Source organism: Cydia splendana, chromosome 25 (genome assembly GCF_910591565.1).
Source record: "Cydia splendana chromosome 25, ilCydSple1.2, whole genome shotgun sequence".
In the NCBI taxonomy this organism is placed as follows: Eukaryota; Metazoa; Arthropoda; class Insecta; order Lepidoptera; family Tortricidae; genus Cydia; species Cydia splendana.
The window spans coordinates 208,684-223,357 of NC_085984.1; the positions used below are offsets into that span (position 1 = coordinate 208,684).

At 40.3% G+C, this 14,674-nt stretch overlaps 1 protein-coding gene across 3 annotated transcripts in view; it reads right to left on the reverse strand.

Annotated features, from left to right (window-relative positions):
- LOC134802907 (uncharacterized) overlaps positions 1-10,714 on the reverse strand; it is a 69,119-nt gene extending 58,405 nt beyond the window's left edge. Inside the window, exons 1-4 of one of the 3 annotated variants that reach the window (XM_063775631.1) lie at positions 10,219-10,714; positions 6,480-6,582; positions 6,028-6,125; positions 5,594-5,753 (exon numbers count right to left, since the gene is read on the reverse strand). In XM_063775631.1, the coding sequence (XP_063631701.1) occupies positions 5,594-5,753; positions 6,028-6,125; positions 6,480-6,582; positions 10,219-10,540 (683 nt within the window). In that variant the 5' untranslated portion in view covers positions 10,541-10,714. Of the gene's footprint in view, positions 1-5,136; positions 5,230-5,365; positions 5,458-5,593; positions 5,754-6,027; positions 6,126-6,479; positions 6,583-10,218 lie in introns of those variants that run through there. The other 2 variants (XM_063775629.1, XM_063775626.1) reach the window with 2 other exon arrangements.
- Positions 10,715-14,674: the final 3,960 nt, after the last annotated feature.

The window sequence follows — 14,674 nt, forward strand, 5'->3', positions numbered from 1 at the left end:
GAGACGGTTCGTGATGACCCTTGAAAACAGCTTATAGACATGGCTCAGAAGCGTGATGGGTCTGTAGTTCTTCAATAGGTTGTTATCACCTTTTTTGAAGAACAGCACCACCTCGCCTCTATTCCATGTTTCAGGCGTTATGCCCTCGGACAAGACGGAATTAAAGAGCTTCTGGAGGACTTTAAGTACCGGTGTTCCACCCGCTCTCAGAAGCTCTGAAGTGATTCCGTCTTTGCCCGGCGCCTTGTTGTTCTTAAGCTGCTTCAGGGCCATCCTAATCTCGTACAGACTGATGTCCGGGATATCTTCGGTATAATGTCGGGACAGCTTGGCTCTTGGATCTCCTACCAAGCTGCCAACGGGCTTTGCGATCGAAGTGTATAACTGTCCATAGAACCTCTCGATCTCACCTAAAACCTCCGCTTTGCTCGACGCTATGCTGCCATCTTCCCGTTTCAGCTTTGTCAGCTGGCTTTGCCCAATAGACTTGTCCTTTGCGAACACTTTGGAGCCTTGGTTTCTCTCAATAGTCTCTTTAATACGGTTAGTATTAAAGAGACGCAGATCATGTCGCAAGGACTTAGATATACGTCTATTGAGCTGCCTATATGACTCCGCGTCATCGGGAGACTGCAACTGTAGCGAGCGTCGTTCAGCCATGAGGTTTAAGGTTTGCTCGGTCAATTTCTGAGGTCTATCTTTTCCGCGGGGTCTAAAAAACTTAGACCCTACTGTGTGGACAGTTTCCACTAGCCCGTCGTTGATTTCGTCCACTGAAGCCAAGTTCTCTAGGCAAGCAAAGCGGTTAGAGAGCTCGAGTTGAAAGCTTTCGGGGTTTTGAACATGGGCTCGAGTAGGTCGGAGCGTAGACTTCATCAGGCTGGACCTTTCAAGTTTAATATTGATATTCAGTGTGCCTCTTACGATTCGGTGATCACTACCGGTCTTTACCCTGTTGATCACAGAGACATCACTGAATATCCGTTTCTTGTCGGTCATGATGAAGTCTATCTCGTTTCTCGTGGAACCGTCAGGACTCATCCAGGTCCATTTCCTGTGCGGCGGCTTCTGGAAGAAAGAGTTCATCATGAAGAGTTCCTCTCTCTCCAGAAAGTCGGTCAGCCTCTGACCCCTAGGGTTCCGTTGCCCATACCCAAATTGCCCCACTCTCAACTCATCCCCGCTTCTCTTGCCCAACTTTGCGTTGATGTCCCCCATAACAACAGTAAAGTAGGTTTTAGAAGTATGTATGGCCCTACTTACGTCCTCATACATAGCTTCTACTTCATCATCGGAGTGTGACGAGGTCGGTGCGTATACCTGAATGACCTTCAGCGAATATCTTTTGGATATTCTGAGTATTAGGTATACCACCCTGCTCGACACACTGTCGATGGTTATTATGTTGTTTACGAGGGACTTGTGAACGAGAAACCCGATACCTCCTTGGGACTGTTGGTCGCCCTCCCGGTGGTAGAGCAAGTTACCAGACTTCAGGGTTGTCGTGTCCTCCCCCTCTCTACGGACTTCGCATAACCCTACAATGTCCCAGTGTAACCTGCTCAGTTCCTCTTCCAGCTCGCAGATCTTTTCGTCAGTCCTCATAGTGCGTATGTTGTGTGTTACCAGGGCCAGTCGTCGTCGGGGCGGGTAGCCGGATCTTTGCCGGAGATTCTTAGCACCCCTGACCCCGCTAATGCCCTGACCGCTACCATAGCCAGAGCACCGGGGGTCGCCGGAACCTCGGGGCCGTGGTTTTATTGTGCTCATCATGATGGGGGGTGAATGCCATAATCGCCACGCTTGGCAGGCGGGTTGGCGATCGCAGTCGAGTACACCGAATTTGAGGGACGCTGCTGCCCGTCCACCGGTGGTCTTGGACGTAGTTTAAGGACATACCCGGGTCCAGTCATATATAGGTAACCTGTACTTATGTACTACCAAAGAGAATAGATAGTATAGAGGAGTCCTGTCATAGTAAATTTTGTAGTCGCAGTAAATTTACTGCCATCTATCGACACACGACTAAAACTCAAAATGAAAACGATAAAATTATAAAAAAAATATATATATATGGATAAATGACTTCGAGCAACACCGGCTTCCGACACATCGGAAGGGAGGGGCCCAAGCGATATCTCACCGTACAAATCATTCTGCCATTTTTCGCGGGGGGAAAGGTACACACAGTCGCACTTCTCACATACTTACATACAAAATCCAATCTGTAATGACGACACAAATACATAGAAAATGACACACGTCAAAGACAAATCTTGCAAACCTCGATCTCTTTTTGTGTACGGACGAGTGACAAGTGTCACAACACGCACACTAACACATTTTCGTTGAAGTATGTTATTGTATTCTGAGAAATGAGAAGTCGGATTTGTCGCTCGACCGATCCGCAATTTTTACTGAGCGAGCAAAATCGATAAATCCAACAATTACATGAGACTAAAATATAATAATTGTGTTTGAATGTAATTAAACGTATGATATGTAAAAAAACATATTACATGTGAAATGTAACACTTTCTTTTTGTAAATTTGATGTCCCCGACCTCTTTTTATAACAAAAAACCGAGCAAACAGGCATTTTTGTGCAGCAGTGTTCACGCGCGCGCCTGGACTCGGTCTAGTGAAAAATCCAGGTGCAACTAGTTTTATTACCCGCGCTAGATTAGATTGACGCGCTAATCTTGTACAGCTAATCTAAGCTAATCTCGGCAGAGGGGAAATAGTGCGAATGCCGCCTCCCTTCCGTGTTGCTCGAAGATAAATGATGATGAGAAATGAGAGAAATGATGATTCTATGTGTTAAAATTGTTAAATATGAAACGGTGTCGTCACTCCATCTAGCCGGGCAAAGGCTAAAGGTGTGTGCGCCATCTATCCGAGAAAGACTTTTTCTTGATTTCCGAGGCACGTTTTTTCCTTAGATTTTATTCATCTTATACGAAGTTAGATATGTCTTTGGTACTACCCAGATTATCCTGAGACAGTGCTGTGTGTGTAATATTTTGTGGCGGCTACATCGAGATTACTAATAAAAAAAGAAACTATTTTTTATTCGAGTGTTGCCATGTTTAGTATAAATATCAAATGATTAATATAAAAAAATGATATGGCCATGTAAATGAGAGTTCGAGTACTAACATTTAAATGTAAATGGCCCCACTAAAATGATCGACACCCAATCGAAACTACAGGAGAACGTAGACCGAAGTGAGTCGAGCCTTCACCTTGTAGTCTAGACGGCCGGCAGACATGTACGTCAACGTGTTCTTCATTAGAACGTCGATCATGGGGACGAGGACAGACTTGGGGCTGTCCTTGATCCTCTGCAGCAGCGGCCGCAGCCAGTCGCGGTTGCCCTCGCAGTGCGAGTCCAGGAACACCAGGGTGGCGCCCGTGGCGGCGCCCGTGCCCGCGTGCCGGGCTCGCGTTAACCCTAACCTGAACAAATTCAGCTATCCGTCCATAGGTGGCGTTGTAATCAAACGAATCAAGTTGACTGTAAGATTTGATACAATTTTAAATAATTCAGGCAGTAAACGAATGAGATTTAAAACAATTTGGACAGATAAATATTGTAACCTTAACTTGAATACGTTAGAGCGCGAAGATTCTCACAAATCTTTTTACAGACAGAATCGCGAGTTGAAAATAATTTGCATCGACTGTTCCGAGGGAATAGATTGGTGTTGGGAATAGATTGGTGTTGGGAATCCTGAAAGATGAGAAGTCGTTGGTCGTCGTTCTGAAATCGAGGCAGGCCTAATCTAAAATACTAAGATAATACTTATACGAGGGCTGCTACTTATGTATCCGGAAACAAAAAAAATAACAAATATCTATAGTTATAAATGGTTTTATTGCCTTTGTATTTGTCAACCAAGATGAATGATGCACTTTTGCATAAATGTGGAAACGACTTTTCATAGCACTTTTTCCTTTCTGATCTAGGTGTACAAGACGTGCATTTTGTACGCAAGAACGGCTCTTTCGCGAGTTTTTCTTTTTTTTTAAAACTAAATGTTCATGTAATATCTTACTATGCTCGTCATACTATTGCCATGAGATGCCTCTATCTTGCGATATATACATACTATGACCATCTTACATTATGAGCTCGTTCACAGCATCTATATTTTGTGGAATAACAGCCGATTTTGAGCGTTTTTTTTTAATTCGCCCTACCGTAAATACTGTAATATCCTACGACCACAATTTAACTCACTAAAACATTGATCTTCGATGGAACTTACTCCCCAAAAGTCGATCCATGCACTATTTTTGAATTTATCCACTCCGAACATCGTAAAAAAAACATCTGCACGAAAATTTTCACAAGTAAATCCGTTGAAGATGAAACAAAGAATTTTTAAAAATAATGCTAAAATGTAAAACCAATTGATAGACATGTGAAACATGTTTTTTTTTTTTAGGAAACAAACAGTCACATACAAATATGTTTAAGCTTGCAGATATACAATAAGATAAGACCTATAATAGTTCCATTAAATATAAAATAATGATATTGATAATAAGTAGAAACAGGGCTAGTTCGGTTCTGCCTATAAATAGGAAGATACACAGAAGTAACAATTGTAAGTAACACAGAAGTATTTTGCTTCCAAAGAGTTCCATTTTTATATGTCATATATTGTATATTTTTAATATAGTTCCAATAAGTGGCCCATTCCGGATACATAAGTAGCAGCCCTCGTACGAGTATTTCGAGTCGAGTAGGAATTTTAAGTTTCTAATACGCTACGCTATGCGCCGTTAGTATGTGTGCTTTGTTGGTACGTGGATTATAAATATGAAATGTAACTACTGTACACAAGGTAGGTTCCAAATGGATAAAATTTAGCTGGACACATGTAATTATTTGAGTACCTATCGCTACTGCACGTAGTATCGCTACTGCACGTTAGATGGCGTCGGAATCAATCAGAGACAAAACGAGTACGAATCTTGGTAAACTTGTCCCCGACGATGTGTAGTTCAAGACACTCGCAACCAAAGAGTTAAATGTAGGTACTCTCCCTTCGTTCGAGCGCCAACATATCACGGGTGTAACTTGTAGCTCCAATAGTCTATAGTTAGGTATCCTAGTTGGTTGGTTACCTGTCAGGGAGGCGCAGCACGCGCACCATGTCGGAGGGGGAGCCTGGGGCTGATGTAGCGCGCCAGCTTGCCGCGCAGCTCGGGCAGGGTGGAGTTGTCCTAGTTGGTTGGTTACCTGTCAGGGAGGCGCAGCACGTGCGCCATGTCGGGGGGGAAGCTGGTGCTGATGTAGCGCGCCAGCTTGCCGCGCAGCTCGGGCAGGGTGGAGTTGTCCTAGTTGGTTGGTTACCTGTCAGGGAGACGCAGCACGCGCACCATGTCGGGGGGGAGCCTGGTGCTGATGTAGCGCGCCAGCTTGCCGCGCAGCTCGGGCAGGGTGGAGTTGTCCTAGTTGGTTGGTTACCTGTCAGGGAGGCGCAGCACGCGCACCATGTCGGGGGGGAGCCTGGTGCTGATGTAGCGCGCCAGCTTGCCGCGCAGCTCGGGCAGGGTGGAGTTGTCCTAGTTGGTTGGTTACCTGTCAGGGAGGCGCAGCACGCGCACCATGTCGGGGGGGAGCCTGGTGCTGATGTAGCGCGCCAGCTTGCCGCGCAGCTCGGGCAGGGTGGAGTTGTCGTCCACGAGGATGATCTCCTTCAGGTACACGTGCTCCGAGTCCTCGGGTTGACCGGGGTAGCCTGGATAAAAACACGTAAAATGATTAACATGGCAGTCTAAATGTCAGCCAATAGCCTTAGTTGAAATAAAAAGTAGAATGCATTGCCATAAAATATCCAGTAGGTATTATTTTAAGAGTTAGATGGAAGTGTATAATTCGGGAGAAAGCGGAAAAGCAGCCATTTCACCCTCGAATTGGCGCTTCCTTCATTAGCTCGATCGCCAAAATATCGTGAGTTCAATCGGTCTCTTTCATCTGTTGGTTAACAATCTACTAATACTTGTAATAATTACCGAGTTTCATGATGCGCCCCGTGCCGCGCTCGAGGTAGTTGGCGCGGCGATGCCACGGCTGGTCGCGCCGCGCCGTGTTCAGGACGCTCCATATCGTTCTGTAACAGATAATACTGGTTGTGACTAATATGTATACACACCTCGTACATTTTACACCAACTGCACTGTCAAGAGTTATTCGACATTCCAATGCCACAAAACTTATAGCGACAGCCTACACTAGACCGTCTAGTCGATACATTTGGCCTTGATTTGCTCCTCGTCGCCCTGCCGATGCCGGTCGCTTGCGAGTTGCGTCCTAGAGGACCTATTTCCGGGCAAAACAATAGAAATGAAGGAGTAGTTTTAGGAAGCTATTTCTTACAGGCAACTCCTTAGTAGTCGTAGTACTGCGTTGTAATTAATGAAATATTAAACTTTCAAGATGAATACGAGTACTAGTACATACTTACCTAATGACGACAGAATATGGCTCGTTGTGGAAGATGATGATGACAGAAGCGGAAGGCAGTTCCGCGTCGTACGTGATGCGCTCGCACGCTGGATTACGGAAATCTGCAAACAGATAACCGCCAGGCATTAAGTCCGACATTTATGAATAAATAAATAAATAAATATTATAGGACAATTTTACACAGATCAACATAATAGTCCCACAGTAAGCTCAATAAGGCTTGTGTTGTGGGTACTAGACGACGATATATATAATGTACACATATATAATATATATAAATACGTATATATACGTAGAAAACATCCATAACTCAGGAACAAATATTTGTGATAAACACACAAATAAATGCCCTTACCAGGATTCGAACCCGGGACCTCCTGCTTCGTAGGCAGGGTCACTACCGACTAGAACAATTTTTCAATATTTTTATACAATTTTCTTTGGCTGTGTGCAATAAAAATTTACCAATACTCGATGCATCAACGTCATCTTTATGCGTAACAAATTAATTCTCTGTGAAAACTTGTCAAAAAACTGTTTCTAAGGCATTACTAAATATGTATACCTATACTAGAAGTTGCTCTATGGTTTACGATAAGTGCTAGTGCTGCACTCTGGCGGCAGAACTTCGCAGAGTCAAATTTTTATTTTTTATTATACGAATTGAATTAACCTTGAAGTGTAAACTATGTGCAACAAATTGATAACAAGTATAAAATGTCCGTGCAATCAGCGAGTAAATGAGTAAAACATTAAGGTTTGCAGTCACAGTTGGGTGGATGTATGTATGGTGGTATTCAAGCATGCTGATAACACTCGTTATTGCATACATGCCACAGAGAATGTTACTACAGAAGTCTAATGCACAGGTATGTGGGTCTTTTATTACAGCCATTGACATATGTTTCAGGACTGGCCTTACAGGTAATAAGAATAGTGCTAGTTCAGAGGTGTCAGTCTAACACAACTAGTTGCGTCCAATCGCGCGCGTGATGCGAACTCATCAACCAATCTCGTTGTAGCGGTGTCACACCGCAGTACTGGCCCCATTCATGCACCATTCTTATTGCCTGTTAGGCCAGTCTTGAGATATATATCAATGATTACAGCTACATAAATCCATGCTACGATAAGAATAGACCAAAGAACTTCTCTAACTTTGTACGACATTTCACAGTTACATATTTTTAGAAAAACGTATACTTCTGTTCAGTTCTAGACTCTAGAGTTTAATGACCCATTTAAAAACGTATACTTCTGTTCAGTTCTAGACTCTAGAGTTTAATGACCCATTTAAAAACGTATACTTCTGTTCAGTTCTAGACTCTAGAGTTTAATGACCCATTTAAAAATCACACCCTGCATTACATTGCTGTGCATTGTAATTGTAATTTAATTATAGTTTTAGTTAATTTTAATTTTATTGTTAATGGAATTAATATGGAATTTTATTCTGTAATAAATTATTTGATTTGTCTTCTTTTGTTAAAATTATATTTATAGGAGTTTCAGAAATCATACCAAGCGTGTGTTTCATGTAATGATTGGCATATGTGTTGCAACTAATTAGTAATTAATCAAATTCATGCTTAGTTTGGGGCTAGGTCGATCTGTGTAAGATGTCCCCTATAAAAAAAAAAACAAAAAATAGAAATAAAAATCAATTTGAAAACAGTGCTATGGATTGCAATTACATTATGCTAAGTCCCCCCCCCCCCCACTCCTAATTTCGTATTCAGTGTTCTCATTTTCTTTCATAATTATGTGTATTATTGATGTACCATCACACTCTGCGATTTTTGGTCCAAGCTAAATTGGCTGTACAATACTTACGCTATAGGATTTCCAATTTAGCAAGAACCCTAAATGGAATAACAATCCCGTGTGGCGATGTACTATATTCAGGCTTGTTATGAGATTAAAGTGATATGCAGTAATTCAATTGTGTTGAAGAAATGTATACATATTTGTGAACTCAACTGGATGATTTTAAAATGAAAACAAAACTACAGATCAAAATTGAACTTAAATTATGATTTAATCTATTGACAATTATCATTGTGCAGTCACAAGATCTTGGCATCAATATCAACGGCGAATACATCACTCACCTTCAGTTTGCCGACGATATTGTAGTCATGGCAAAGTTGATGGAGGAACTCAGCATGATGCTCGATGACCTCAACCGAGTTTCACAACGGGTGGGCTTGAAAATGAACATGGACAAGACGAAACTTATGTCAAATGCCAATGTTGTGCCCATCCCAGTCTCTGTTGGGAACTCGGTACTCGAAGTTGTTGACTCGTACATCTACCTAGGACAAGCAGTCCAATTAGGTAGGTCCAACTTCGAGAAAGAGGTCAACCGCCGAATCCAACTCGGTTGGGCAGCGTTCGGGAAACTACGTAATGTCTTTTCGTCCGACATACCTCAGTGCCTCAAGACGAAAGTCTTTAATCAATGTGTGTTACCAGTGATACGGCTCCGAAACATGGTCTTTCACTATCGGCCTCATCTCAAAACTCAAAGTCACTCAACAAGCTATGGAGAGGGCTATGCTCGGAGTTTTTCTGCGTGATCGAATCAGAAATGAGGAGATCCGTACACGAACTAAAGTCACCGACATAGCCCACCGGATTAGCAAGCTGAAGTGGCAATGGGCGGGCCACATTGCACGCAGAGAAGATGGCTGATGGGGTCGAAAAGTGCTTGAGTGGAGACCACGGACTAGCAAGCGCAGCGTAGGACGTCCACCCACAAGATGGACAGAAAACCTTGTTAAGGTCACCGGAGGATGCTGGATGCGGGTCGCTTCCAACCGGTACAAATGGAGGTCCAAGGGGGAGGCCTATGTTCAGCAGTGGACGTCTTATGGCTGAGATGATGATGATGATGAGTCACCAGCAACAGTAACTAAGTGGGTGAGGTGTTCAAAATTACCTTCAATCTTATTCCCTAAACAATAAGGATGTGTTTTCAGTTCATTTTGAACACCTTACTTGATTAGTAACTTCTGCTGCTGACTGTGCATGTAACAATATCTCATAATTCTGATATATGTAGGTACCGTAAAGTATTTTAAAGTAAGCTTAATTACTGAAACTTATATGCATCATTCACATAATTTTTGATGAGTTTCACTACTGTTTTATGATTTTCTATGGTAACCACCATTACAAATGATCACATATTTGGTAATAAACTTCTATTTGTACTATGTATGCAAGTCCATTACATTACCCTTTAAAAATATATCTAACTAAAATATCAGTTGTAAAAATATTGTAACTAATGCTGATAGATGTACTTACTATTAGTAATTTACTATTATTTAGCAAATAGCTGAACGTACTGATTGAAGATACAGATTTAGGGTCTTCAAAAGACAATTTAAACCAAAATTTATTGATACTATATTTGAAAGCATTATAAAATTGGAGGTGCATGCAAATAATACTCCTAAGTAGCAAATCTACAGACATAAGCTAATAAAATGCTATAAAAAATATCTTTTATCTCATAAAGCCGCGTTCGTATTGTACCTACGTAATGTTCGTATTGCTCCCAGCCTCTCACGCTCTACTTGTTAACTAACTCTTACATGGCTTCAGTAGCTCACTTTTTACCTATTTACTATGTAATAATAACTCCTAAATATATAGACAACGGTTTAAACTGCTTACGCTAACGGGAATGTTCGCAAATAGGCCGGAATTTGCATGGAAACATGGCTTACCTTTTAAAGTTCTGTTGTAGGCGATGCGATCGCTCAAGTAAGTGTTAACGGCGTATTTCTTCTCCGTTTCTTCTCCTAACCGCTTGTCCTCGCCGGTGAGGTACGCAGGCTTGCCGCCCTCGCCCAAGCCAGGGATTATCCGAGCCTCATCCTCGAGGATCTGCCTCTCGTAAAGATCTTCGCCGGGGTCCAGTATAACCGCTCGCGTAGCGCGTCTTCCTCCGCGCCAGTATTCGAATAAACTCAAAGTAACTAAAACTATCACGAATAGAAAACATAGCTTCACTAGAAAATACAATTTTCTTAACGGTAATTTGAACATTTTAATTCAAAACAAAGTTTCCGTGACCGCCGCCAGCGGCCGAGCGCCCGAGTTTGACGTTGACGTTTTGCTAGCCATGTTTTGTTTATGCTGTGATTTTTTAAACAGGAAAGGAGTTTGTAAACACGCTATTCGGCCTAATCCTATTCTTGCATTTTTTTCCGTGTAAAACGGAAATGATTTTGAGTATTTTTTGGTAGTGATGTTTTTTTTAGATTCGCACACTTTATAAATAGATGGTCAAGCAAATCTTGTCAGTAGAAAAACGCGCGAAATTCAAATTTTCTATGGGACGATAACACTTCGCGCCTTAATTTTTTTATTATATTCTAATATATTCATGATCCATTAGCATTTCAATTATGTTATTGTTTAACGAAGATATTGAAGCTTCAATTAATAGCTATTTCGTTCCGCTGTGTAGCGTTTATCGATATATAACATGATTAAAATCTACTTTTTACATCCCTAAAAGAGCACACATACACGTTTTTACGCACACATACACAGCCTGGATGCACCAAAAAAGGCAACACTTTGATTTAAAGTTCATTTTGTCAACAGTATGGTTGTCCTTTTTTGACAAATGGAATTTTTAAAAAAGCGAGGAGAGAGAAGTGATACTAGTTACTGCGCCGTCAAAGAGAACAGACAACGTTGGGACTTGTCTTGTCTTTAGTACCTACACGCAACCCGGCCATATTCTGCCATATTAGACAAGACATAAAAATTCAAAATCGCTCTCCTTTTTGATTCCACTGGCAAATCATATTACTTTTTGGCAACCGGGTTTTTTAACCTAATTAGACCCCGCTGAATCCGAATTTGCCGGTTGCTCGATCGAAATCTTGACCGGAAGTGAGATATTTGACATTAAAGGTCCCTTTTTTTAGTAGTAGTAGTAGTAGTAAACTCTTTATTGTACAAAAAGACATATTAAAAATAACATACAGTTAGTAAGAAGTACAAAGGCGAACTTATCCCTTTGAGGGATCTCTTCCAGTTCCAGTCTTCTTTTAGTTTTTCGTAAATAACTCTTAAACGGTGGCGCATAGCAAAAAAATTTCTATTACATAAGTAATCTGCATAAAATTGCCTACAAGAAAGATTCAGTACAATTTTTCGCTAGGATCAATATTCAAAGAGATATTAACGCGGGAGCTTTAATTAAAATCACTTCTAAGGTCCCTTTTTTTTAGTTTTTCGTAAATAACTCATAAACGGTGGCCAATATCAAAAAATGTTGTTAAACAATAATAATCTACACAAAATTTTGAACAAAAAAGATTTTGTACACTTTTCGCAGGGATCAATATTTAAAAAGATAATAAAGAGGGAAAGTTCTAGTATAATAAATTCTAAGTTTCCTTGTTTTTATTTATTCGTTAATAATTTGAAAAGTATGACTCATAGCAAAAAAAATCTTATACATAAATAATAAACATAAAATTTTCTACAAGAAACATGTAGTACACTTTAAGCTAGGATCAATATTTAAAAAGACAAAGCAGCGGGTAAGTTATAAATACTCAATTTTAAAGTCCCTGTTTAGTTTTTTGTAAATAACTCGTAAACGGTGTCCCGTAGCAAAATAGGTTTTTAAGAATAAATTATCTACATAAAATTTCCTCCAAAAAATATCTAGAACACTTTTCTCTAGGATCAATATTTAAAGCGATATTAAAGGAAGAAAGTTAATTACAATCAGTTCACAGGTCACTTTTTTTTAGTTTTTCGTAAATAACTCGTAAACGGTGGCCCGTTGCAAAACAATATTATATACATAAACATTAAACATAAAATTGTCCACAAAAAAGGTTCTGTACACTTTTTCGCTACGATCAATATTTAAAGAGGTATTAAAGGGGGTAAGTTAATTGTTATCAATTTCCAGGTCCCTATTTTTAGGTTTTCGTAAATGACTCGTAAAATAAGGCTCATAGCAAAATAAGTTCTTAATGTTCTTGTAAATAAATAATCGGCATAAAATTTTCTACGAAAAACATACTGAATACTTTTCTCTGGGATCAATATTTGAAACGATATTAAAGAAAGAAAGTTCATTACAATCAATTCACATGTCACTTCTTTTCAGTTTTTAGGGTTCCGTACCTCAAAAGGAAAAAACCGGCCAAGCGCGAGTCGGACTCGCGTTGCAAGGGTTCCGTAGGTACATTACCCAAAAATAAAACCAGTCTATATAGTGGTAACCGTGGTAACACACTATCGCACCGCACCGAGGTCGCGGTGAGGTGCGATAGTGTGTTACCACTTATACAGCCACCGGACTGGGTGGCGGAAGCCTGTGTACGCAGCGGATTGCGTTCTCCTGAGCTGCCCTGTACAATTCAGACCGATTCAGAGAGGCCTAGGTAGCACAAAAACCGTAATTTAGTTGTCTATCGTTCGAATATATTATGGGATAGAAGCAAATAACGAAATTTAACTTTTCGAACTTGTAACCGTCAGGTTAAGAAACTATATCCACAAATAAATGTCAACTACCAACCTAACCAAATCCACAATCTACTTCGGGATTTTTAAACTGCCCACCAAACCAACATTCCAACATCTAACCTGGTGGACACCTAACATTTGTGGTTAAGGTAGACGAAGAGAAAAACGGTCACCCATCCAAGTAGGTACTGACCCCGCCCGACGTTGCTTAACTTCGGTCAAAAATCACGTTTGTTGTATGGGAGCCCCACTTAAATCTTTATTTTATTCTGTTTTTAGTATAGCCTGATAGCTAGACAGTTGAAATTTTCACAGATGATGTATTTCTGTTGCCGCTATAACAACAAATACTGCTATCACGGTTCGTGAGATACAGCCTGGTGACAGACGGAGGACGGACGGACAGCGGAGTCTTAGTACTAGGGTCCCGTTTTACCCTTTGGGTACGGAACCCTAAAAATCACCTCTTGGGCTCCCCTACTAATATATATTATCACAGCAGGTTTTAAATAATGGTGTCTATCAGATAAAAATGATCGTGAAATAAAACACAGAGTAGCAAATAAATCATGTATCGTAAGTACAAAATACATCGCACACACAGGGAAAGTTAACGTTGTATTCAAGCACCAATGAATTTTATTTTTTATTGAACCATAGGGTAAAGCAGCCCTCACTTGCGGCCCGCGAGCCTTCCTGGCTATTTTGTATGTAAAAGGAATGTAATATTGACAAACGACATTTCTAATAAAGTCATAAATATTAACAAAGTGCGGCCCGCGTCAATTTCGTTAACTACCGTAGAGTTTCGTATCTTTGCCTGCGCTACCTATTTTCGCCTAGTTTGACATAAGTTGCCATTAACAAAATATTTCTAATGTAAGCCTTACATAAAACTGCTAAATATAAAGTATTTTTCACGGGTGTCAACATTCTTCGAACAATCTGCGGCTAACTTCACACAGTTGACCTTTAGTGAGGTTTTTTCGTGACACCGACCACACGTTTTTTTGAACCAGTGTTTTAACTTCAGTTTTAAACGGTGATTTGGACCCGGTAATGATAAACTTTTTACATGATTATATCCTATAACTATTTCTTTTTCATATGAAACTATTATTTAACGGCTAGCTTACGTTTAGAAGTCACAATTAGATAAAACATTGGTGAGGGTACTTTGCGTCCATCTTGTTGCCAAATTTCGCCTAACCCTAGGGTTGACAATTTTTTTGTACCAAATTCATTGGTGGATGACATTACTTGTTTCCAAATTTAAATATTATCTTATGTTTGGTTATTTTAGTTTACGCTATATGCAAATGTTTATTTCTACTCTTACCGATGTTGAGTAGGTACCAAATAGGTATTTTTATGTCTCACTTTGTGTAAATAAGGTCAATTACGATAATAACAACAATTTTGCAACAATTATACAATTTTGTTAAAAATAATATTTTTTTTAACTTATAAACCATTACTCCCCTTTATTTGGCATGTTGGTTAATTTTTGGCAGCCCTAGCTTCATTATAGAAAATGTATGAAACAACTTCAGACTGTTACCAAACTTCGCCTACTACCCCGTTTTTTAAAAATATGCCTAGTCTGGTGTAGTTAAGGTTCATAGTATATTAGCACATTCCAAGGAGATACGGCTTAACACATGTAAGTCACAGAAA